The sequence below is a fragment of the Hyla sarda genome, chromosome 8 (genome assembly GCF_029499605.1).
Source record: "Hyla sarda isolate aHylSar1 chromosome 8, aHylSar1.hap1, whole genome shotgun sequence".
Lineage (NCBI taxonomy): Eukaryota > Metazoa > Chordata > Amphibia > Anura > Hylidae > Hyla > Hyla sarda.
Window position 1 is genome coordinate 129,800,058 of NC_079196.1, and position 27,649 is coordinate 129,827,706.

Sequence of the window (27,649 nt, forward strand, 5' to 3'; positions counted from 1 at the left end):
TGACCCGGACCAGCTCACCCTTCCTTCCCACCGAGGGGAGGTGAGTAGAAAACTAAATGGGGGGGGGGGTCTGGATGATGACGAAGGCCGCAGTGGTCTTCAACCTGCGGACCTCCAGAGGTTTCAAAACTAAAACTCCCAGCATGCCCAGACAGCCGATGGCTGAAGGGATTGACAGGCGGTGATGATGAAGGGGGTCTGGATGATGACATGGGGGGGATGATGTATTCCCCACCCTAGGCTTATAGTCAAGTCAATAACTTTTCCTGGGTTTTTGGGGTGAAATTATGGGCCTCGGCTTATATTCGGGTCAGCTTAGACTCGACTATGTACGGTAATTAATTAGCAATATAGAGTTTTGACCCCTAATAGCTACATGCAAAATGCTTAAAATACAAGAAAGAATGTTCTGGTTCTCAAGGACTATAAAGATATGATGTATCAAACTCTGGAATCAGTGGTGGTGCAGATCTGAATAGAGTGGTGAAAACAGAAGAAGTTGTGAATGAAGAACCGGGGGTATTGGTTGCCACAAAAGTAAAAAGAACCAGTCCACTCACCTGACCTTACGATTTTGTCAAAGGGGCGGCGGGTGGGGGGTAGTTTGGGAACCTATGCACCTCCGAAGTCCTGATAGATGTTCGCAGTGCATGACCCTGTACGGGGAAGTCTGCCTTATGACAGACAAGCCGCACTTACAAGTGGTGTATGCTGCACAGGATTACGAGTGCTGTGGGTCCTCGTGGTGAAGCGCGCGCTCCAATGATGCGATGAACGGTGATTACTGGCGTGCTTCAGTAGAGTTGTTCAGTCAATAAGTTTCTTTGCAACCTTTTCAGTGATGGTTTTTGAGTTCATTCCAATGCTCATCAGACGCGTTTCGGGCTGTCTTAGATCTTCCTCAGTGGTGCATAAATTTGGAATTAATCCAGATGGTATTTATAGGGATCTCAACTAGAGTAGGTGGTAAAATCTGAAATGGACTTCTGCATAGTCGCACTTTTGGTGGCTATAAAGTAAAAAATGGAAATGGATTCTAAAATAGAACAAAAAATTTAAATAGGGGGAATTTTGCATAGCAACAATATAGAGGGCAATCAGTCATATACATATTGATAGTATATTAATATGTAGGATAAATGGTATATATGTAGGAATAAACAGTTCTGCCCTAAAAAATGGTTCTCAATATGTTTGTTGATTTTATATAAGAATATAAATATACGTGTATATATGGGGAAAAAAAGGTAGACAAAATGTTCACAATGGAGAAAAGAAAGATATATAATATTAAAAATATGAAGAAATATTTATGTAAAATATTTGTCAAAGGTAAAAAATCCCAATTTTTAATAGACACTAAAAATGTTATGAAAAATATTATATTAATAGAGGGTACTATAAAAAAAAATTATAAATACATTCTTGAACAGTGGTGGGAATTACTGTATTTATCGGCGTATAACACGCACTTTTTAGGCTACATTTTTTTGCCTAAAGTCTATGTGCGTGTTATACGCCGATACACCCCCAGGAAAGGCAGGGGGAGAGAGGCCGTCGCTGCCCGCTTCTCTCCCCCTGCCTTTCCTGGGGTCTAGCACCCTGCTGCCGGCCCTTCTCTCCCCCTGGCTATCGGCGCCGCTGCCCGTTCTGTCCCCCTGACTATCGGTGCCGGCGATGGCCTGGGGGAGAGAAGCGGCGCCGACAGCCAGGGGGAGAGAAGGGGCAGCGGCACCCATTGCCGGCGCCGATGCCCCGTTGCCTCCCCCCATCCCCGGTGGCATAATTACCTGTTGCCCGTGTCGGGTCCGCGCTGCTGCAGGCCTCCGGCGTGCGTCCCCTGCGTCGTTGCTATGCGCTGCGCGGCGCATGACGTCAGTGTGCCGCGCCGTGCATAGCAACGACGAAGGCCACGCATGCCGGAGGCCTGCAGCAGCGCGGACCGCTGTGGGTGCCGCTGCCCCTTCTCTCCCCCTGGCTATCTGCGCCGGCAATGGGGCGCTGGCACCGATAGTCAGGGGGACAGAACGGGCAGCGACGGCCTCTCTCCCCCTGCCTTTCCTGGGGGTGTATCGGGGTATACACGCGCACACACGCACCCTCATTTTACCATGGATATTTGGTTAAAAAACTTTTTTTACCCAAATATCCTTGGTAAAATTAGGGTGCGTGTTGTAGGACGGTGCGTGGTATACCCCGATAAATACGGTACATTTAAAATCCAAATTTCCAGATCGGTATTAAGCCCAGAAGGTGCCATAGTGTTGAGTTCATAAATTAATTTACTTTCTTCCCTTGACATTCTAGGAATGTGTTCTCCTCCTCTATTTACTGATTTTAAGGCTACAAAAGATAATCCAGATGCGTCACAACCATGGCATACTTTAACCCCTTAAGGACCCAGCCAATTTTCACTGTAGGACCCGGCCATTTTTTGAACATCTGACCACTGTCACTTTAAGCATTAATAACTCTGGGATGCTTTTACCTTTCATTCTGATTCCGAGATTTTTTTTTCGTGACATATTCTACTTTGTTAGTGATAAAATTTTGTTCATTATGGCATCGTTTCTTGGTGAAAAATTCCCAAATTTGATGAAAAAATTTTACATTTTGCATTTTTTTAACTTTGACGATCTCTGCTTATAAGGAAAATGAATGTTCCAAATAAATTATATATTGATCCACATATACAATATGTCTAATTTATGTTTCCATCATAAAGTTGACATGTTTTTACTTTTGGAAGACATCAGAAGGCTTAAAAGTATAGCAGCAATTTTCCAATTTTTCACAAAATTTTCAAAATCGAAATTTTTCAGGGACCAGTTCTGTTTTGAAGTAGATTTGAAGGGCCTTCTTATTAGAAATACCCCACAAGTGACCCATTATAAAAATTGCACTCCTCAAAGTATTCAAACTGACATTCAAAAGGTTTAACCCTTTAGGTGTTTCACATGAATAACAGCATATTGATATTTTTTTTTCCACTAAAATGCCAGTTTTCCCCCAAATTTTTTATTTTTACAAGGGATAATAGGACAAAATGCCCACCAAAATTTGTAACCCCACCCCAGTATGGAAATACCCCATGTGTGGACGTCAAGTGCTCTTCTGGCGCACTACAATGCTCAGAAGAGGAATCACACAAATGGTACCCGAACACAAATGGTTTTTGGAGGGCATGGCGCATTTAGGAAGCCCCTATGCTACCAGAACAGCAAAACACCACCCATATGGCATACTATTTTGGAAACTACACCCCTCAAGGAACGCAACAAGGGGTACAGTGAGCCTTAACGCCTCACAGGTGTCTGACGACTTTTTGTTAAAGTCGGATGTGTAAAATGTGTACATTTTTACAAGGGGTAATAGGAGAAAATGACCCCCAAAATTTGTGACCCCATTTCTTCTGAGTATGGAAATACCCAATGTGTGGATGTCAAGTGCTCTGCTGGCGCACTACAATGCTCAAAAGAGGAGCGCCATTGAGCTTTTGGAGACAGAATTTGATTGTAATAGAAGTCGGTGGCAATGTGCGTTTACAAAGCCCCCCATGGTGCCAGAACAGTGGAACCCCCCACATGTGACCCCATTTTGGAAACTACACCCCTCACAGAATTTAATAAGGGGTGGAGTGAGTATTTACACCCCACTGGCGTTTGACAGATCTTTGGAACAGTGGGTTGTGCAAATGTAAAATTACATTTTTCATTTTCACGGACCACTGTTCCAAAAATCTGTCAGACACCTGTGGGGCGTAAATGCTCACTCTACCCCTTATTACATTACATGAGGGGTGTAGTTTCCAAAATGGGGTCACGTGGGGGTGTCCATTGTTCTGGCTCTATGGGGGCTTTGTAAACACATGTGGCCTTCAATTCCGGACACATTTTCTCTTCAAAATCCCAATGGTTGTGTGCCCGCAGAGCATTTTATGCCCACATCTACCCCATATGTGGCCCTAAACTGTTTCCTTGAAATACGACTGGGCTCCGAAGTAAGAGAGCGCCATGCGCATTTGAGGACTAAATTAGGGATATTCTACGCCAGTGATTCCCAAAGAGTGTCTCCAGCTGTTGCTAAACTCCCAGCATGCCTGGACAGCCAGTGGCTGTCCGGAAATGCTGTGAGTTGTTGTTTTGCAACAGCTGGAGGCTCCGTTTTGGAAACACTGCCGTACAATAAGTTTTTTATTGGGGGGGGGACAGTGTAAGGGGGTGTATATGTAGTGTTTTACCCTTTATTGTGTTAGTGTAATGTAGTATTTTTAGGGTACATTCGCACTGGCAGAGGTTTACAGTGAGCTTCCCGCTAGAAATTTGCGCTGCGGCAAAAAAATTGCCGTAGTTCATACTTGAAGCAGGAAACTTACTGTAAAACCTCCCGTGAGAATGTACCCTGTACGTTCACTTGGCCGGGGCAAACCTCCAGCTGTTTCAAAACTACAACTCCCAGCATGTACTGACAGACCGTGCATGCTGGGAGTTGTAGTTTTGCAACAGCTGGAGGCACACTGATTGGAAAACCTTCAGTTAGGTTCTGTTACCTAACTCAGTATTTTCCAATCAGTGTGCCTCCAGCTGTTGCAAAACTACAACTCCCAGCATGTACTGATGCTGGGAGATGTAGTTATGCAACAGCTGGAGCTACGCAACTACAACTCCCAGCATGCAGAGACAGCTATTTGGGCATGCTGAGATTTGCAGTCTTGCAACATCTGGAGGGCTACAGTTAGAGACCACTGCACTGTGATCTCCAAACTGTGGACCTCCAGATGTTGCTAAACTACAAATCCCAGCATGCACACAGCAAACTGCTGTGTGGGCATGCTAGGAGTTGTAGTTTTGCAAGATCTAAAGGGCAGTATAGAGATCACTGTGCAGTGATCTCTAAACTGTAGACCTCCAGCTGTTGCAAAACTGCAAATCCCAGCATGCCCAAACAGCGGTCTGGGCATGCTGGGAGTTGTAGTTTTGCAACATCTGGAGGGCTACAGTCTCAGACTGTAGCCCTCCAGATGTTGCTAGGCAACTTACCGGCTTCCGTCGGATCCAGGGAGCCATCCTCTTCTGCCTCACGACATGCCGCCCGCGCCGATCACCGCAGCCGATCGCGTCCCGCAGCCTCCACCGATGGGTAAGTGGATCTAAGGCGCCCGGTCCCCTTCGGTTCCCTGTTCTGCCCCGCCTATTGTGGTTGGGCAGGACGGGGAAAATTAGAGTCTATTAAAAGGTAGGATAAAAAAAAAACTATGAATGAGGGGGTGTGGCTTAACCATGCAGGTGTGAGCAACACCTGGTGAGAGCCCTGGAGTCCCGGTGTAGTCCTGTGCTAGTCTTGCGCTAGCCCTACTGTTACTCACCTCCGGGAGACGGGGATGCCGGCCTGCCGCAGGACTACTCAGACGCCAACTTACCGAGGTGGACTTCGGGGGAAAGCATGGGAGACGACGTGTCGAAGAGGACTCTTGGGCGTGCACCCGGCGTTGGCTAGTCAGTCGGAGGAGAGCGCTGGTGCTACGGCTGAGCCGCTTAGAATCTCGCGCTACACGGGAATAGACAACTTCCTGGTTCCGGTGAGCGGTGTGGGAGAGCAGCTGACAGCATTGGAGCATGAAGGCCCCGGACAGGCGGAGAGGAGACCGAGCCAAGAGTCAACATCTGGGGAAACGCAGGGAGTGAACGAACTCCCCAGAGGCGAGGTGCAGCTGACAGCACCGGAGTCAGAGGGTCCCGGACAGGCAGAGAGGAGACTGAGCCAAGAGGCAATGCCTGGAGAGGTGCAGGGAGTTGGCGAACTCCCCAGAGGTGAAGGGCCGGGACATTATAGTACACAAAGCATTATGGAAGAAGAGGGGGAAATGTGGTGCAAAGTGCTGGGGGCAGTGAATGGGCAGCAGACATGGGTGAACATGGTGCAATGGCTGATATTGAGACAATGCCTGTGTTAATTCAAGGGGGTGCACACCTTGATATGAATTTATTATTTACCCTGATCCAAGCTCTGCCATCAAAGAAATTTAGACCAAGCGGTCAGAAGGATAGAGCACACTCAGCAGCAAGCGGTGTCAGAAATAAGGGCAGACATTGAGCTGATAAATGGACGAATTAATGCAGTAGAAAACGCTGAAGCTGTGACAAATAGTAGAGTGGATACATTAGATGTAAAAGTACAAAAAATAACAGAACAGCTACAACAAATGTCATTGCTTATGGATGATCAGGCAAACAGGGGAAGGAGGCAGAATATACGGGTGAAGGGATTAGTGGAAATAGATCAACAGGATGATTTATTGAGACGGGTTACAGAGATATTTAATACTACAACCAATCGCCCCAAAGAAGCTACTTATGTAATGGATAATATCCTCCGTGTGCCACGTACTAGAATGAGAGAGTCACGGAGATCGAGGGATGTGATATGTAGGATGCAGGATAAAGAGACAATAATGAACGCTGCAAGAGGTGTGGATGGTATATGATTTGAAGGGGCACCAATATGGCTCTATGTAGATGTATCAGTACGCACTTAACAGATGAGACTGAAGCTTCACCCGTTGTTGGAAAAAATTTGAGAAGCAGGTGCAACATATAGGTGGGGCCATCCATTCTACATAATTGTCCAGAAGAACTCTGAGATGTTTTTCTTACATAGATATGAGGAGCTTGAAGACTTATTTGCTTTTTTTGCAAATTGACCCGATTACAGTGGCAAATTGGTTAAACTGGGAAAATGTTTCTCGTTGGTGATATAGCTAAGATGATTAACAAATAATTAAAGGAGGCGTTGGTGGGGGGAAGGGAATCTTGGGTTCCTTTTTTTTTTTTTTTTGTCTTCTCTCTCGTGGTTCTCTACTCCCTCTGAAGGAGTTTTCCTTTTTATTTTCCTACTTTTTCCTACTCCACTTTTTTTTTCTTCTCTCTTCTTCTCTTGCTCTCCTTGCTCTCGTACCCCTCTCTACTTGCTTTGCTACCCCTCGCTATTTCTCTTCCCTTTTTTCTTTGCTTGCTCTATAATACTGTTATTAGTAGGGTTGTAACTTATGGAGAGATTAGGTACGAAGAGTAACACTAGGTTGTTGAGATTGGATTCTTTAAATGTGAGAGGACTGCATAGTGCTGGTAAATGGTCTATATTATGGAATATGTTAAAAAAAGAAAAATTGGATATAGTGTTTTTACAAGACACATTACATGAAACAGCATAAATACAGTTTATCTAATTTTTTTTCTTGAAAGCTTACCATTGCTTCAGTTCACATGCTAGGGCAAGGGGTACTAGCATTCTTATAGCACAGAACATTCCATGGGAAGAGAGAGAGAGTGAGGTAGATGAGGAAGGGAGATACATATTTTTGAAGGGGACTATTCTGTCACAAAAACACACTTTTGCATCGGTCTACCTACCTATTACTAAACAGAAGACCGCTTTAAAACAGATGCTAGGAAAATTGGAAAATTTCACAGAAGGGATACAAATTTTGGGGGGGAGATTTTAACCTCGCATTAGACCCCCAGATGGATACATCTAAAGGTACCTCTGGAATGAATGTAGCAGGATTACTAGGGTGCAAAAAAGAACTATTTAATAATCAACTGCTGGATGTTTGGCGAATCATGCATCCGGGGGAAAGAGATTATTCTTTCTATTCCTCGGCACATGATTCTTTTTCGCGAATAGATAATTTGTTTTTTAAACAGAAAGACATAGGGTGAGAGTAGCAACAATAGAGAACATTATTTTTGCGGATCATGCTTTAAATAAAATTGAAATTGAATCAACAGCGCTAGTGGGGAAACAGTGGAGTTGGTCTTTAAATGATTCATTATTAAAGGATCTTTTAACGATAGGGGACTTAAAAAAAAAAAACAATTAAATGCATTTTTTGAGAATAATGACACTGAGGGGATTACACCAGGTACCCTCTGGGAGGCTCATATATGCTTCGCCAGAGGGATACTGATTAAACATGGTTCTAGACTTAAACGGATTAAAGCAGAAAAAAATGAATATATTAATGAAGGAACTTGGGGAACTAGAAGTAAAACACAAGCGAGGAGAGGATCGAGATTTACAGTTTAAACTTATGCAAAAAAAAGAAGAACTTAGATCCGTCCTGATGGATGAAGCAAAAAACAGATTTCAAGGTTGAGGAGGAAGAGCTATGAATACAGTAACTAGGAGACGAGGGGAGAGAAAAAGGTGCAGGGGGCGCTCCCTGAGAAAGTGTATTCACTGATGTGCACCCTCCACCACACCAACAGTGATATACCGACCTTGGAAGAGCCGCACTGGGACCTGTGCAGCCATAATGTTGGATGAGCTGCAGCTCTCCCACCGGCATCGGACTCCTAAGTAAGAAGCCGATATGCAATGTTGGGAGAAATTGTGGAAAAAAGCCGGTACAGTGGAGGTGCTGCACAAGTGGGGAAATTACAGGAAAACTCAGGTGGTGCAGGATAACGATTTTTATTGAAAGTATTGGGACAACGTGTTTCGGCATCTGCTGATGCCTTCCTCAGGTCCACTTAACAATTCTAGAACAGTAAAAGAAGATATATCTGTATATCTAAACCTAAGTGTATACATATATCTAGATTAAAAAACATATGAATGGTGTAAGGTCTGGTACAGAAAATATATATAGTATAAAAAAAATATATATTTTTGGGAAACAGTAAATTCATATTTCTCTATACATGTCTAAGATCTCGCCAACAGGTATAGAAGGCGAATAAAATACAGATAAACAAATAAATAAATACATATAAATGGATCAGCAGTGTCACAATGGATGGTCCATGAGCTGACAGATAAATGAATAAATACCTGAATAAAATGACATGCATAAGACATAGATGGTAAAAAGGATTTTTTCATGTGATAAAAACAAATAAAAGTATGGTCCATAGAGAATTGGAATGCAAAAATAGTTGTGCTGTCAGAAATAATGGAAAATGTATGTATATATACAGATTACATGGCTTATGTTGCATACATATGTACATTTGGGAGGTTCCAGGGGGTGAAGGGTTAAGAAAATTATCTACTAGCATTTGTATGAAAAAGACTTACCCCAAACTCCATTGGTGTCCAATGTGAGAGAGCTAGGGGAGGAAGGCAGAAGGTTGAGGGTTAAGGATAGGACCAAGCTGGTGAATATATGCAGTGGAGTGGGGAGGCAGAGCATTGTTCGTCTCTAGGAGAGGTACGGATACCTGAAAGATGATCCTGTCCGGCGTCTGCACCGCTGCTGGTATGTGCAGTGTGCCGGGAGCGTGCGCACTGGTGCCGGCGCGTCACTTCCGGTAGGTTGCCTCAGCAACCACAGACGCTAGGCTGGAGCGATGTGCTCCTGTCAGCTGGTGAGCTGTCAGGAGGATCACAGATGTGTAGTGTGGACCGCTGGGAGTGTCCACTGTTATAGTGAACAGTGGACACAAAGGGCCGATGTGCGGATCGCTGGAGAGATGCGCTCCTGTCAGCTGTTAAGCTGTCAGGAGTATCGCGGGAGTGTGGTGCGGACCGCTGGCAGTGGGGAATATGTGTGGGAAAGGTATAGGTGACAGAGGTGAGGGTGGGTGTGTGATATGACTGTGTTGGGAACACTGGGGGGGGGAAGGGGGAATATATGGAACTGGTGGGGATGTATGGGTCTGGTAGGGGGGATGGGGATATGTGGGCATGTGTGATAAATGGGTATATGAATAAATCTATATGGATCCATATGGGATTGATTGACTGTGGGTGTAGATGATTTTGTTGGGTTGGCAGAATGGACGAGATGCTGATGTGTGATCATGATATATTATTATACTGTCATATAATGTTGAGGAAGTTCATCTGGCTTTTTATTTAAAGTTCAATGCACTCATTTAGTCCATCTGGCTGGAGGCAGTGCATTTTATAGATCCAAAATGCCACTCTTTTGTTCAGTACAGCTGTCCTATTTTCTGTGACGGGTGAAATTTGTTCAATTGGAGTGATCCTGATTAGGTTGAATACAGTAATAAAGTAGGTAAAGCATTGGCGGAAGCTTCTAAGACACAAAAAGCTAGCTCATACATACCGAAAATACATCAAGATACGGGGAATAATACGTATTGTCCATCTGCGATAGCAGAAACATTTAAAAAATGTTATGAAGAATTGTACAACATTGATAATCAGAACCAGGCTACACTATGTGAGAAAAGAAAATAAATTTAGAGAAAAAGTTAAAATAATATATATATAGAAAGCTCAGGACTTTTGTGGCTTGATAGTAGGATGGCAGAGGAGTTAGAAAAAGAGATTACGCTGGAGGAATGGGAATATGCAATAAAAACAGCTGAGAAGGCCCCTGGCCCAGATGGATTTTCACTGAGTTATTATAAGAGTGTAAAGGAAATTCTAGCCCCCTATTTTTTAAAAATCTTTAATGCTGTAAATATAGGGGTACCCTTACCTAAAGACACTACGAGAGCAACAATAGTGGTTATTCCCAAAGAAGGGAAAGATGCATCCCAATGGGGAAATTATAGACCTATTTCACTATTAAACGTAATTATAAATTGTTTACAAAAGTTATGTCTTTAAGATTGTCTAATGTAATGGAGGGTATTGCCCATCTGGACTAGTGTTGCTCGCGAATATTCGCAAAGCGAATTTTATTCGCGAATATCGCATATTCGCGAATTCGCAAATATTCGCAAATATAGCACTATATATTCGTAATTACGAATATTCATTTTATATATATAAAAAAAAAATATTTTTTTTTTTCACAGTGATCATCCCTTTCTGCTTCCAGCTTGTGTGGTGTAAAGATTAGGCTCTAATACTACTGTGTGAGACTTGCGTGCGAATTTTCGCATATGCGAAAATTAGTGTATGCTAATTTTCGCATATGCAAATTTTTGTTTCTTTATTTTCACATACGCGAAAATAAAGCGAGGGTATTACGAATATGCGAATATTCGTGAATATATGACGAATATTCGTCCTTATATTCGCGAATATTCGCAAATTCGAATATCGCCTATGCTGCTCAACACTAATCTGGACCAAGTGGGTTTTATGGCAGGAAGGGAGGCAAAGGATAATACTACTAGGAACAATGATCTGGTTCAGTTCGCCCGGTCGAAACGAATCCCGGCAATGTTATTATCTACAGACGCTGAGAAACCTTAAAGGTGAACTAGACCTTTATGGAAGAAACCTTTAAATACTTAGGAATTCAAAAAAACATCTTAAATTGGATTATGGAAATATATAGATATCCTACAGCTAGATTAAGGGTCAATGGGAGCCTTTCGGGTGAGCTGAAGCTAAGAAATGGCACTAGGCAAGGGTGTCCACCTTCACCACTGATTTTTATCTTGGTACTGGAAACCTTCTTATGCAAAATTGGGCAAAATATTAGTTAACATGAAATTTTAGTCTAAAGTGGGTGGATAAGGCAGTGAGATTGTTGGGGGTTTGGATAGCAGCTGACAAAAAAGATTTGTATAATTTGAATGTTCTGCCCCTTGTCAATGAAGTAAGACAGCAGTGTCAGAAGTGGTCTCCTAATCTCTTTTTGTGGTTTGGGAGGTGCGCACTATATAAGATGACTATCCTACCTAAAAATTTTATATTTTTTTCCATGTATTCCCATTAAGTTCCCTCCAATATGTTTCAAAGAAATGAATCAAATTCAACAGGATTTTGTCTGGGGGGGAAAGAAGGCCAGGATAAAGAGGGAGACTATGTGTCGTCTGAAAGATAAGGGGGAGGGGGTGGCTTACCTGACCTAAAGGGCTATCCTGTTTCTGTACATCTGGCACGGGTAGTGGAATGGTGTAAATATCCAAGAAATAAACTTTGGGTGGAAGTCAAGGAGGCAGAGACAAAAATTCCCTTAAAATCTCTTCCATGGTGTGAAAATAGAAATTTGGGGGGAGGTGGAAGAACATTCAACCATTGGCGTGACTTATAGAGGATAAGGTACAGGGAATATTTTTGCCCAATAACTCACAGCAGACACCTATAGTAGGACACCCAGCCTTTCCTGGTAGCTTAGAAGACCCAGTTTTTAGAGAATGGATAGAAGCAGATAATTTTAGAGTAAGACATAAGAGGAGAGAAGATCAACCAAAGGAATGGAAGGATGTGGGGGATTTGGGAGGAGAAATAAAGTTGGGATTCTGGAGAGAATTACAGCTGAGACACTACATGGCCTAAATATCAAATCCAGATTGGTTCAGGAGTGCAAATACGAGATTTGAAGAGATATGTATGGAGGGGACACAGGTTAAACATATTGTTTCATCTAAATATAAAATATGGATTACAATAGATGACCAAACCCTACCGGGATTCACGCAAAAGTTGGAAAATGTTTAAACAGACATTTTACACTGGAAGAATGGACTAAGAGGTTTAATCTCACACATTGTTCAGCTATTTCCACTCGTATACAGAAGTCTAATTATAAGATAATGGCGAGGTGGTATAGGGTACCAAAAGCGCTTGAACGATTTCAAGAGGGTTTGGATACTATGTGTTGGCGCTGTGGAAAGGATGAAGGGACTTAGTTACATATTTTTTGGTACTGTGCTGAGTTGAGGAGTTTTTGGAATCAGGTTCTCAAGATTATTTGTGAAGTAACGGGACATGTTATTCCTTTTACTCCGGAATTTTTTTTTTTGTTACAACATAATGATATTTCTTTAACCCCTTAAGGATCCAGCCCAAATATACCGTAAGGACCCGGACATTTTTTTTAACATCTGACCACTGTCACTTCAAGCATTAATAACTCTGGGATGCTTTTACCTTTCATTCTGATTCCGAGATTGTTTTTTAGTGACATATTCTTCTTTATGTTAGCGGTAAAATTTTGTCGATACTTGTATCATTTCTTGGTGAAAAATTCCCAAATTTGATGAAAAAATTGAAAATTTTGTTTTTTGTTAACTTTGAAGCTCTCTGCTTATAAGGAAAATGAATATTCCAAATAAATTATATATTGATTCACATATACAACATGTCTACTTTGTTTGCATCATAAAGTTGACATGTTTTTACTTTTGGAAGACATCAGAGGGCTTCAAAGTTCAGCATCAATTTTCCAATTTTTCACAAAATTTTCTAAATCTGATTTTTTCAGGGACCAGTTAGGGTTTGAAGTGGATTTTAGGGGCCTTCTTATTAGAAAGACCCCATAAATTACCCCATTATAAAAACTGCACCCCTCAAAGTATTCAAAATGACATTCAAAAGGTTTGTTTTGGTGTTTCACAGGAATAACAGCAAATTGAAGGAGAAAATTAAAAATCTAAATTTTTTACACTGGCATGTTCTTGTAAACCCAGTTTTTGCATTTTTACAAGGGGTAAAAAAAGAGAGATTTTCTTAAAATTTGTAACCCAATTTCTAAGGAAATACCTCACATGTGTATGTAAAGTTTTGGGCGGGCTCAGTAGAGGGCTCAGAAGGGAAGGAGCGACAGTGGGATTTTGGAGAGTGAGTTTTTCTGAAATGGTTTTTGGGGGGCATGTCACATTTAGGAAACCCCTATGGTGCTAGGACAGCAAAAAAAAAACACATGGCATACTATTTTGGAAACTACACCCCTCACGGAATGTAACAAGGGGTCTACTGAGCCTTAACACCCCACAGGTGTTTGACGACTTTACGTTAAAGTTGGATGTGTAAATTTTTTTTTTTCATTAAAACTCTAGTTTTCCCCAGAATTTTACATTTTTACAAGGAGTAATAGGAGAAAATGCCCCCAAAATGTATAACCCTATCTCTTCTGAGTATGGAAATACCCCATGTGCGGACGTCAAGTGCTCTGCTGGCATACTACAATGCTCAGAAGAGAAAGTCACATTTGGATTTTGCAAAGCAAATTTTTCTGAAATGGGTTTTTCGGGGGCATGTTGCATATAGGAAGCCCCTATGGTGCCAGGACTGCAAATAAAAACCCACATGGCATACTATTTTGGAAACTACACCCCTCAAGGAACGTAACAAGGGGTACAGTGAGCCTTAACACCCCACAGGTGTTTGACGACTTTTTGTTAAAGTTGGATGTGTAAATGATTTTATTTTATTTTTTTTACTAAAATGCTGGTTTTCCCCCAAATTTTACTTTTTTACAAGGGGTAATAGGAGAAAATGCCCCCCAAAATTTGTAACACCATCTCTTCTGAGTATGGAAATACCCCATGTGTGGACGTCAAGTGCTCTGCTGGCGCACTACAATGCTCAGAAGAGAAGGAGTCACATTTGCAAATTTTGCAGAAAGGGGGGAGGGCATGTCACATTTAAGAAACACCTATGGTGCCAGAACAGCAAAAAAAAACACATGGCATGCTATTTTGTAAACTACACCCCTCAAAGAACGTAGGGTCCAGTGAGCCTTAACACCCCACAGGTGTTTGACGACTTTGGATGTGTAAATTAATTTTTTTATTTTTTTTACTAAAATGCAGCTTTTTCCCCAAATTTTACATTTTTGCAAGGGGTAATAGGAGAAAATGCCCCCCAAAATGTGTAACCCCATCTCTTCTCAGTATGGAAATACCCCATGGGTGGATGTCGAGTAAACTGTAGGCGCACTACAATGCTCAGAAGAGGAGTCACATTTGCTAATTTTGCTGAAATGGGGGGGGGGGGGGGGGGGGGGGCACGCGCATGTCGCATTTACTGCCAGAACGGCAAAAAAATTATTTTTGTAAATTCATTTCTTTGAAGAAAGGACATAAATCATATCTGGGCGTAAAACGGATCTCTGGGTGCACACTGGTCACAGAGGAACAGGAGGGTAGTCAGGGGCCTTGAGCTTCTGCCTATGGAGCCAGAACAGTTGGACCCCCCCCCCCCTCAAGCGGCATTACAGGGGGTATACTAATTACTAACAAGGGGTACAGTGGGACATGAAATTATAAAACCGGTTATGTTCCCAGAATGATGACCCAGAGCATAACCAAAACTAAAAAATATGCCCACCCCAAACCCTATGCTCTGAATCATCATTCTGGGAATGTGATGTGTGTGGCAGTCCCTAACCTGTTGCCTCAAATGCGCACCCCGCTCAGGTGGAGAGAGAGCGCTGCACATTTGAGGCAACATAAAGAGTCCCCCATGATAGTGACTCAGTGACCCATGACCCAGAGAAAAAAAATACCACCAGAGGTCTTATCAGTTTTTAGTTATTTTTTTTGAGTTTTTTTGGGCAATTTAGTGGTTTTATTTGGTTAAAATTTGGAATGTACTCTGGACTTGGTACATTGGGGTCAAATTATGGAAAATTAAAATGAAAAGAGAAAATTTAGTACTGCATGGAAGTGTGATACTCCCTGAAGCAGTTTTTAATGCAGATGCCCGTATGATCAGGGCAAGTGTAACATTGATAGGTTGTGTCCTTCCGAATCCTCCTCCTGTTACACACTCTGCATTTTTTCTGGGATCGTCCCTTCTTTCCAGTGTGGGGGACTTCACCTGGAAAGTGTTGGCCTAGGACGATCCTGGCACCTATTACTTCAGTTCCTTCTGAACTCCGGCCTGCTCTTTCCTGGTCAGCAAAGATCCCTGTGTTGCCAGCGTTCTGGTACAGTACAAAAGAATTGTACATGGCAACCTGTACCAAGTAGACCGCAACTTTCATGTAACATACACGTGTTTTCCGCATGGCGTTATATGGCTTCAGGATTTGATCGAAAAGACAAACTCCCCCCCCATATACCGATTGTAGTCCAGAATACAATCTGGCTTGAGGACGGTTGTTGTGGTACCTCGCACAGGGACAGGTGAGCTGCTGTTACCATGAATAGTGGTCCGTATAAGGACATCCCTCTTATACTTGACCAGCAACAGGTTTTCATGGGTAAGGGCCCGGGACTCCTCCTTTTGGCATAGGTGTCTGAACAAAATTTAGAGTTAGGCCTCTCTGATTCTTCCGCACGGTCCCACAAGCGGACGTCGATCTGGCGGCAAGGGATGTGAAGAGAGGGATGCTGGAATAAAAGTTGTCCACGTACACGTGGTAACCCTTATCCAGCAATGGGTACATAAGGTCCCAAACGATTTTCCCGCTAACACCCAGAGTGGGGGAACAATCTGGGGGTTCAATACGGGAATCTCGTCCCTCATACACCCTAAACTTGTAAGTGTACCCGGAGGTACTCTCACAAAGTTTATAAAGCTTCACGCCATATCGCGCCCGCTGCGAGGGAATATACTGGCAGAAGATGAGTCTCCCCTTAAAACTGATGACTCATCTACAGAGAGCTCCCTAAGCGTTACATTTGGCCCAAAAGTGATCAATGACCGGCCTCACCTTGTAAAGCCGGTCATAGTAGGGATCACTTCGGGGTGGACATGCCTCATTATCTGCATAATGCAGGCATTTCCAAATGGCCTTGAACCGCTTCCGTGCCGTGGCCATACTGTACAGTGGGGTCTGGTATAGGACGTCCCCGCTCCAGTACTGCCTGACACTTGGCTTTTTGACCAGGCCCATGTGCAGCACGAGGCCCCAAAATGTCCTCATTTCGGCTGCACTGACGGCGTACCATTGATTGGACCTGGCCAAAAAAGAATCAGGGTGGTGGGCGATAAACTGCCTGGCGTACAGATTCGTCTGCTCCACCATGTGATTGACCAAGCGGACACTGAAAAAATAACTGAAAAAGTCAAATTCAGTGAACCCAGCCTATTGACTCAGTCAATCCGGATTCCGGAGTCGCCAACAAACTCCGGAATCCGTGGTTGATAACCTTCTGGGGGTCTCCAGACAGGTTCACCGTAAGGGGGCTCCGGTAAAATCACCTGGGGGGTTGGACTCCTAGTACGAGCGGCATCACGACTCGCACCAGTGCCAGCCACTGGGGCACTTTCATGGGGGGTGCGTGGCCTCCGCAGTGAAGGGGGCTCATTATCACTGCTAGATGATGAGGAGGATAATGAAGAACACAGGAATGTAGGATCTTCATCGTCCTCACTGACAGATTCGGAGTCGGAGGCAAGAAAAGCGTATGCCTCCGCTACTGAAAATGCCCGGCGTGCCATCGCCTATTTCTACGGTGGGGGGGGGGGGGTGCTTGGTGTATACTTTATATAACGGTGTGTGATCAGAAATCACACACCATTATATGAACAAAAATAAAAAGCTGCGGGCAAAAAAAAAATGGGGGGGCCAAATGCAGCGCCCTGAACCCCTAATAGGGCCCGGGACCTATTAGGGGGTCGGGGGGAGGGGAATTTTTAAAAACTTTTTTACACTATTTTTTTCCTACCTTTCCCTGGGGGTTTTCTGTCCCTGCTCTATGGGGGATCGTCGGTCCTGAGGGGGCTCCGATCTTCATAGGGGGGGTCCCTGGCAACCTCGAGCAGCTCTGCCTGCTGACTGAACTCAGCTAACGGGCAGGGCTGCGAGAAGATGCAGTTAACCCCTCCCCTGCCGGCTGCTATTGGCTGGACCATCGTCCAGCCATTAGCAGCGCTCCTGGGGGGGGGGGGGGGGGGTGACGAAATCGCCACCTCCCAATAGATAGAGTGGGTGATAGGGGGTGTATTGTACACCCCCGATCACCTTGTATCTTCGGGTCACACGTGACCCGTATGACCTGAATCGCGGCAGATCGTTAATGTGAATTCACCAACGATCTGCCGCGATCACCAACGATCTGCCGCGATCGTCTGATGCCCCCCTGGGCATTAGTGCGGGATGCCTGCTGAACGAGATCAGCAGGTATCCCGGTCCGGTCCCCGAGCGGCGGGCACCAAAATTCCCACGGGCGTATGGATACGCCCTGGGTCCTTAAGTACCAGGACATCAAGGTGTATCCATACGCCCAAGGTCCTTAAGTGGTTAAAGAGTTATAGAGACTCCCTACTTAGTTTTTGATAACTATGGCTAGAGGCTGTGTATCGGCATTTTGGGGGAAAAAAAAGTGCCCCATCTTTAATAAATTGGTATATAAGAGTACCTTTCCTTGTACCTGGAAAATTTACGTTCAGTAGAGAGGGATGAAGAAGTTATGTTCCAGAATACTTGGGAGGGTTGGAAAAAAGTATTGGAATATGAGCTAGGCGGGGGAGTGGGGAGGGGGGGGGGTTTAGTGTTTTTTTTTTTCTTGTAAAATTTTTATAGGGGGGGAGGGGGGAGAGTGGGACAAGGGTTAATAGGGAAAATAAAAGATATGGCACATAGAACGTTACTCAATATTATAAAAATGATTACAAGGCAAGAGAGCAGGATAGGTTTTGTTGAATTGAATTGAGATGTGCTTGGTACTGTTGTTTTCTGTTTTGCTTAAAAATGCTTTGTTGGACTGTAACGGTGTGTGCAAATATAAATAAAGAATAAAAAAATGGTAGGATTATTTTCATTGTTTGGTCATTTTTATTTATTTATTTATTTTTTTGCAGTCTTTCTCCATAAAATACTCTTCTCTATTCTGTTATCTAATTCTTGCCAAAGATTTCATCAGCAGTTGTTCCGGGTATTGTTTTTCTTTGAAATCAAAGTCTGACTCGTTTGTGCAGTTCCTCTTTAAAGGGATAGTCTGCCCCTAGACATCTTATCCCCTATCCAAAGGATAGGGGATAAGATGTCAGATCGCCGGGGTCCCGCTGCTGGGGAGCCCCGGGATCGCTGCTGCAGCACCCCGCTATCATTACTGCGCAGAGCGAGATCGCTCTGCACGTAATGACGGGCAATACAGGGGCCGGAGCATCATTACGTCACGGCTCCGCCCCTCGTGCCGTCACGGCCCGCCCCCGTCAATACAAGTCTATGGGAGGGGGCGTGGCGTTCATCACGCCCCCTGCCATAGACTTACATTAAGGGGACGGGCCGTGATGTCATGAGGGGCGGAGCCATGACATCACGCTGCTCCGGCCCCTGTATCGCCCGTCATTACGCAAAGAGCGAACTCGCTCTGCGCAGTAATGATAGCGGGGTGCCGCAGTGGCGATCCCCGGGGTCCCCAGCAGCGGGACCGCGGCGTTCTAACATCTTATCCCTTTAACCCTCTATATTGGCCCTGTGACATGTTTACCAGCCACCGTGGGAGGTGGCAGCTCATAAATAAAATTAAGGAGTTTTTAGCTGTTAGTTTTCTGTATGTTTCACATGTTAATTTTTTGTTATTAACCTTAAAGTCTAAAAATTCAACATGCGTTCTGCTTGTTGAGTAAAAATAAAATTAAAAACATTACTGTTAAGAGTAGTTAAAAACATATTAACCCCTTAAGGACCAGGCCATTTTACACCTTAGGACCAGAGTGTTTTTTGCACATCTGACCACTGTCACTTTAAACATTAATAACTCTGGAATGCTTTTAGTTATCATTCTGATTCCGAGATTGTTTTTTCGTGACATATTCTACTTTTACATAGTGGTAAAATTTTGCCTTTTTCTAACTTTGAAGCTCTCTGCTTGTAAGGAAAATGGATATTCAAAATATTTTTTTTTGGATTCACATATACAATATTTCTACTTTATGTTTGCATCATAAAATTGACAAGTTTTTACTTTTGGAAGTCACCAGAGGGCTTCAAAGTTCAGCAGCAATTTTCCAATTTTTCACAAAATTTCCAAACTCACTATTTTTCAGGGACCAGTTCAGGTTGTAAGTGGATTTGAAGGGTCTGCATCTTAGAAATACCCCACAAATGACCCCATTATAAAAACTGCACCCCCAAAAGTATTCAAAATGATATTCGGTCAGCCTTTTAACCCTTTAGGTGTTTCACACGAATAGCAGGAAAGTGAAGGAGAAAATTCACAATCTTCATTTTTTACACTCGCATGTTCTTGTAGACCCAATTTTTTAATTTTTACAAGGGGTAAAAGGAGAAAATTTATACTTGTAGCCCAATTTCTCTTGAGTAAGCACATACCTCATATGTCTATGTAAAGAGTTCGGCGGGCGCAGTAGAGGGCTCAGAAGCGAAGAAGCGACAAGGGGATTTTGGAGAGTACGTTTTTCTGAAATGGTTTTTGGGGGGCATGTTGCATTTAGGAAGCCCCTATGGTGCCAGAACAGCAAAAAAAAAAAAAAAAAACACATGCCATACCATTTTGGAAACAAGACCCCTTGAGGAACGTAACAAGGAATTAAGTGAGCCTTAATACCCCACATGTGTTTCACGACTTTTGCATATGTAAAAAAAAATAAAATAAAATTTCACTAAAATGTGTGTTTCCCCCCCAAATTTCACATTTTTGCAAGGGTTAATAGCAGAAAATACCCCCCAAAATGTTTAACCCCATCTCTTCTGAGTATGGAGGTACCCCATAAGTTGACCAGAAGTGCACTACGGGCGAACTACAATGCTCAGAAGAGGAGGAGACATATTTGGCTTTTTGAGAGCAAATTTTGCTCGGGGGCGTGTCGCATTTAGGAAGCCCCTATGGTGCCAGGAGAGCAAAAAAACACCCACTTGGCATACCATTTTGGAAACTAGACCCCTTGAGGAACATAACAAGGAATAAAGTGAGCCTTAATACCCCACATGTGTTTCACGACTTTTGCATATGTAAAAAAAATAAAATAAAATTTCACTAAAATGTGTGTTTCCCCCGAATTTCAAATTTTTTACAAGGGTTAATAGCAAAAAAATACCCCCCAAAATTTGAAACCCCATCTCTTCTGAGTATGGAGGTACCCCATAAGTTGACCTGAAGTGCACTACGGGCGAACTACAATGCTCAGAAGAGGAGTCATATTTGGCTTTTTGAGAACAAATTTTGCTCGGGGGCATGTCGCATTTAGGAAGCCCCTATGGTGCCAGGACACCAGTGGGGTGTAAATGCTCACTGCACCCCTCATTACATTCCGTGAGGGATGTAGTTTCCGAAATGGGGTCACATGTGTTTTTTTTTTTTTTGCCTTTGTCAAAACCGCTGTAACAATCAGCCACCCCTGTGCAAATTACCTCAAATGTACATGGCGCACTCTCCCTTCTGGGCCTTGTTTTGCGCCCCCAGAGCACTTTGCGCCCACATATGGGGTATCTCCGTAGTCGGGAGAAATTGTGTTACAAATTTTGGGGGGCTTTTTTCCCTTTTACCTCTTCTCAAAATGAAACCCAAGAATCGCAGGGAATAGGAGGTGGCAGGCTTGCCACCTCGCTCCTATACTTTAGCATGGTCCTGGCTGTCTGTGACAGCCGATATCATGCAAAATTACCGGGCGGTCGGGTCCCAGAGACCCGATCAGCCCGGTATCGCCGCAGATTGCAAGGACGATTTCCCTACATGGCCCCCCTCAGAGTTTGCCCTGGATCCCTGTTGAAGCAATTCAGCAGGCATCCGGTTCTGATCCCTGCCCGGCGCGCGGCAGGGATCGGAAAACGCCAGGGCGTATGGATACGCCCTTGGTCCTTAAGGCCCAGGGTGTGAGGGCGTATCCATACGCCCTGGGTCCTTAAGAGGTTAATACCCCACAGGGATTTCACGACTTTTGCATATGTAAAAAATTCTTTTTTTTTTTTTTCACTAAAATGTGGGTTTCCCCACAAATTTCACATTTTTGCAAGGGTTAATAGTAGAAAAGACCCCCCAAAATTTGTAACCCCATCTCTTCTGAGTATGGAGGTACCCCATAAGTGGACGTCAAGTGCACTGCAGGAGCGCCACATTGCTCACAAGAGAAGGAGTCACATTTGCAAACTTTGCTGAAATGGGGGGGGACATGTCACATTTAGGTAGCCCCTATGGTGCCAGGACAGCAAAATACCCCCCACATGCCATACCATTTTGGAAATTAGACCCCTTGACAAGGGGTAAAGTAAGCCTTAATACCCCACAGGGGTTTCACCAAAAAAAAGAAAAAAAAATTCACTGTGTGTTTCCCCCCAAATTTTAAATTTTTACGAGGGTTAATAGCAGAAAAGACACCCCACAGTTTGTAAATACATTTCTTTGGAGTAAGGACATACCTTATTTTTTAATGATTTAGGCTTGGCGGGTGCACAGCAGGTCTTGCTTGTAGAGATGAGCGAACTTACAGTAAATTCGATTCGTCACAAACTTCTCGGCTCGGCAGCTGATGACTTTTCCTGCATAAATTAGTTCAGCTTTCAGGTGCTCCGGTGGGCTGGAAAAGGTGGATACAGTCCTAGGAGACTCTTTCCTAGGAATGTATCCACCTTTTCCAGCCCACCGGAGCACCTGAAGGCTGAACTAATTTACGCAGGATAAGTCACCAACTGCCGAGCCGAGAAGTTCGTGACGAATCGAATTTACTGTAAGTTCGCTCATCTCTACTTGCTTGAGTGGGAGCGCAGTCAGGGACCTTGAGCTTGATATGGAGCCAGGATGTGGGACCCCCCCTCAAGGAGCGCTAATGGGGGGAGCACTGAGCCCTAAAATAGGGGAACACTCTGGGGGACAACTGGATGTAACTGGGGTAGACAGGTGAGGTACAGTGGGCCAGAAAATTATAAAACTTAATAAAACAGGATATGTTCCCAGAATGATGACCCAGAGCATAGCCAAAACTAAAAAAAATATGCCCGCCCCAAACCCTATGCTCTGAGTCATCATTCTGGGAATGTGATGTGTGTGGCCGACCCTAACCTGTTGCCTCAAATGCGCACCCGCTCAGGTGGAGAGAGCGCTGCGCATTTGAGGCAACATAAAAAGTCCCGATGATAGTGACTCAGTGACCTATGACCCATTTTTGAAAAAACACCCCCAGAGGTCTTATCAGGTTTTGTTTTTTGTTTTTCTGTTTTTTTTGGGCAATTTAGTGATTCTATGGGGGTTATATTTTGGAATGTACTCTGGAATTTAGTACTCCATGGAAGTGTCATACTCCCTGAAGCAGCCTATGCTGAGGCCCGGATTATCTGGGCAAGTGTCGCATTGATATGTGGTGTCCTTGCGCATCCCCTTCCTGAAACACACTCTGCATTTTTTTTCTGGGTTCGTCCTTCTTTCCAGTGGGGGGGATCACACTTGGAAAGTGCTAGCCGGGGACGATCCTGGTGCCTATAACTCCAGACCCTTGGGAAGTCAGGCCTGATCTTTCCCGGTCGTCAAAGATCAGGAACCTTGGGACTTCTTCTTGGTACTGGAGGAATGTCCCTGTGTTGCCAGCATACTGGGATAGTACAAAAGCGGTGTACATGGCAACCTGTAACATGTAGACCGCAACTTTTTTGTACCATGCCCGTGTTTTCCGCGTGGCGTTGTATGGCTTGAGGACTTGATCTGAGAGATCAACTCCCCCCATATACCGATTGTAGTCCAGAATACAATCGGGTTTTAGGACCGGTCCCACGGTACCTCGCACAGGGACAGGGTTGCTGGCATTCCCATGAATAGTGGGGAGTATAAGGACATCCCTCTTATCCTTATACTTCACCAACAACAGGTTATCATGGGTCAGGGCACGGGACTCACCCTTGGGAATTAGGCGTCTTGACCAAATTTAGAGGGAGGCCTCTCTGGTTTTTCCGCACGGTCCCACAAGCCGACGTGGATCTGGCGGAAAGGGATTTGAACAGAGGGATGCTGGTATAAAAGTTATCCACGTACACGTGGAAACCCTTATACAGCAATGGGTGCATAAGGTCCCAAACGAGTTTCCCGCTAACACCCAGAGTGGGGGGACATTCTGGGGGTTCAATACGGGAATCTCGTCCCTCATATACTCTAAACTTGCAAGTGTACCCGGAGGTACTCTCGCAGAGTTTATACAGCTTCACGCCATACCGCGCCCGCTTCGAGGGAATATACTGGCGGAAGATGAGTCTCCCCTTAAAACTGATGAGACTCATCTACCGAGAGGTCCCTGAGCGGTACGTAGGCCTCCAAAAATTTGGCGCCAAAGTGATCGATGACCGGCCTCACTTTGTAAAGCCGGTCAGAGGCTGGATCACCTCGGGGCGGACATGCCACATTATCTGCATAATGCAGGCATTTCCGAATAGCCTCAAACCGCCTCTGTGACATCGCCATACTGTAAAGTGAGGTCTGGTTGAGGACGTCCCCGTTCCAGTAATGACGAGCACTTGGTTTTTTGTCCAGGCCCATTTGCAGCGTGAGGCCCCAAAATGTCCTCATGCCAAATGTCGCCATTCATTGGACCTGGCCAAAAAGGAATCTGGCTGGTGGGCAATGAACTGCTGGGCATACAAGTTTGTTTGCTCCACCATTAGATTGACCAGGCTGTCACTGAAAAAAAACTTTAAAAAGTCCAGATCAGTGAAGCCAGCATGGTCAATCCAGATTCCTGAGACGCCAACAAACTCAGGAATCCGGGGCTGATAATCCTCTGGGGGGCTCCAGACAGGGTCATCGTAAGGGGGCTTCGGTGCACTTGTCTGGGGGGGCCGGACTCCTATTACGAGCGGCATTGCCACTCGTACTAGTGTTGGCCACTGGGTCACTCTCATGGGGGGGTGCGTGGCCTCGTCTGGCGGCGTCTCTGCCGCCGTACAGGGGACTCATCATCACTGCTAGATGATGAGGGCGAGAAAGAACACAAAAATGTACGATCTTCATCATCCTCACTGGCAGATTTGGAGTCAGAGGCTAAAAAAGCGTAAGCCTCCGCTGCCAAAAATGCCCGGTGGGCCATCGCCTTTCTTCTATGGTGGCGGGGGGAGGGGGGGGAGGGTGTGTGTGTGTGGAGGGGGGGGCGGGGAAGTGTGTATGTGGTGCTAGGTGTGCTACTTTATATAACGGTGTGTTATAATTGGGGTGGGGGAAAAAACACTGCGGCCCCAAAAAAAAAGGGTGTTGCACGCAGCTCCCTGAACCCCTAATAGGACCCGGGTTAAGGGATCAGAACCTAATAGGACCCTGGGGGACCTATTAGGGGGTCAGGGGGGGGGGGGGGTAAAAAAAAAAACGCTGCATCCCAAAAAAATGGGGGTGGCGCAATCAGCTCCCTCAACCCCTAGTAAGACCTGGGGTCAGGGAAAAGACCCTAATAAGACCCTTGGGGACCTATTAGGGGGTCGGGGGGGTACTTTTTTTATTTTTTATTTTTTTTAAACTTTTTTTCATTTTTGTAACTTTACTCCTACCTGTCCCTATACACTGCTTTCCCTATTGTAACGGCTCCTGAGGGGGCTCCGAGGGGGGATCCACGGCTTCTCCTCACTGTGGCACCTGCTGACTGAACGCAGAGAGCGGGTACAGCAGCGGGAAAGAGCCGTTAACCCCTCCCCTGCCGCTCTCCTATTGGCTGGACGATCGCCGGCCAATAGCAGCGTTGCTGGGGCGGTGACAGTATTGTCACCGCTCTACAGCAACGGTAGGTGATTGGCGGTGTGTTGTACACCGCCGATCCCCATTTATTTCCAGGTCATCGGGTCATCACTGACCCGAATTACCGGAATCACCGCAGATCGCCCGCGCGATTTTGCGGACGATCTGCGGCGATCGTCGACATTTGGGGGTCCCGGGACCCCCTTGAAGTTTGCCTGGGACACCTGCTGAATGATTTCAGCAGGCGTCCGGTTTCGCAACCCGCCCGGCGGGATGTGAAATTCGCTGGGACATATGAGTACGCCCCTGGTCCTTAAGACCCAGAGCGCAGGGATGTACTCATACGTCCGTGGTCCTTAAGGGGTTAAGTGTCTCCTCAGTCCAAAAAAATTCATAAAAAGGTTGGCATAACTCACCGCGAACCTGGTCCCCATGGTGGTTCCAACCTTCTGACGGTAAAAACGATTGTTAAAAAAGAAATAATTATGATTAAAGGGGTACTCCCACCCTAGACATCTTATCCCCTATCCAAAGGATAGGGGGTAAGATGTCTGACCGTGGGGGTCCCGTCGCTGGGGACCCCCGCAATGTTGCATGCGGCACCCACCTGTTTATTTTCCGGGAGCGCTGGAGGGTTTCGGGCGCAACCACGGTAACGGAAGTCCGTGATGTCAGGACTCCTCCCCCGTGTGACGTCACGCCCAGTCTCCTCAATGCAAGTCTATGGGAGGGGGCGTGACGCAAGTAGATGCAAGTAGATGTTTAACAGTACTCTTAAAATGGGTACTTTCAGTTGCCGATCAGCAAGATGCCTTTGCTGTTCATGGATTCAGCAGGGGGGGATTTAGCTAATATAAGATGATATTCCACTGGAGAAGTTTTTCCCCTCAAAGAATTCAATAATTGTTCATCTTCTTATATCATATATTGACTTGTACATGCAATATCCAATATGTTGGATGTACTGTCCAACTATTACATGATGGGATGAAGAAGCATCGGCACAATATTCATGCGAAGTTTATGCAGCATATTGCTCTCATGCATGCAGGGGACAGTGAAGGTTTATTGGTAATTGATGATGTATTGCTTGGAGGAAGGATAGTTTAAAAGAAAAGACCTGTACAGTGTATTGGGTACTCTGCCCTTAGACATATTATCCCCTATCCAAAGGATAGGGGATAATATGTCTGATCGTGGGGGGTCTGGCCGCTGGGATTTGCTCAGTATTTTGTGTCCATATTCGTAGGTGAAAACCAGGAAAGGATCTTAAACACAAATATGGAAAGGTAATTCACTGGCTAATGTTAAGAGGCCAGCAATTTGCTTTTGACACTAATGAATAAACTGGTTTAAAGTAGTAGTATTAAAACGTATTGTAAGAATTTACCTTTTTATAACATAATTTTATTGCTGTTGTGTGCTACAATATTCTTTTACTAGTGTTTTATTTATTTTTTTATTTTTTCCAATAACCCTATTCATTAGGTATAAAGAACCAGGCAGTGCTTTCTTGTGCAGCTGACGTTGCAGCTTCATTTCAACACTCTGTGGCGCATCATTTGGTCAAACGTACACAACGAGCTATTTTGTTCTGCAATAAAGAAAGACGTTTACCATCTTCAAAAGCATCACTGGTAATTACTGAGGATGTCATAAAGTATCGCATACTGTCATAGATTAACCAATTTTTTTCAATAATCAGACATTGCAGAAATATATGCTAATGAGTTGAAAAAAGAGGACACAAGCTTAGTCCATGAGGAAATATGCTTGAGACAATGTCGTAGTGCACGTAAAGTAGATGAACCAGTCAGCAGCCAGTCTTTTGTGTGTACAGTTAGAAGTCTTTTGAGCAAAGGGGAATAAAGTTTGTGGTGATAGTAGGGCAAACTGATTAAGGAATGTTATATACATTTTAGAGAAGGCCAATAATTCAGCCCTTCATAAATGACAAATATTAAAAGCTATAGACACCTTTTTGAAAATGTTTTATTTATTCTGTGTACTTATAGTGCAAAAACTTTTTCTCCTTGGTATTTTTGAGAAATTTTAGCTGCATACTACCAAACTACAGCTCTCCTCTGTATCTCCAACCTGTGTAAGCTATCCCCCAAAGATTCTCTCCCCCAATCAACAGCTGTTGTGTTACCCCACCCTACAGGTCGCTCCGTGCACAGGATGTCTGGGGTGCCACAGTCAAGATCATGGGGGTCCCCAGTGGCAGGACCTCTGTGACTAGACATCTTTTCCCCTATCCTTTGAATAGGGGATAAGATGTCTAGGGGCAGAGTACCCCTTTAACACCTTGGGGAGGAAGGGCATAAGCCCTCTCGTCTCGTCACTTAAGGATGGAGGGCGTATCCATACGCCCTCCGTATTTCTGATCACCGCAGCTCGCCGGGCGGTGATCGGACCGGTATGACTGCTGATATCTATCA

General features: G+C 44.6%; 1 protein-coding gene across 1 annotated transcript in view; it reads left to right on the forward strand.

Moving 5' to 3' along the window:
• Nucleotides 1-27,649, forward strand: part of OSGEPL1 (O-sialoglycoprotein endopeptidase like 1) — a 227,730-nt gene that overhangs the window by 99,887 nt on the left and 100,194 nt on the right. The window contains exon 5 of the mRNA XM_056533917.1: nucleotides 26,697-26,845. Within this exon, the coding sequence (XP_056389892.1) occupies nucleotides 26,697-26,845 (149 nt within the window). The remainder of the gene's footprint in view (nucleotides 1-26,696; nucleotides 26,846-27,649) is intronic.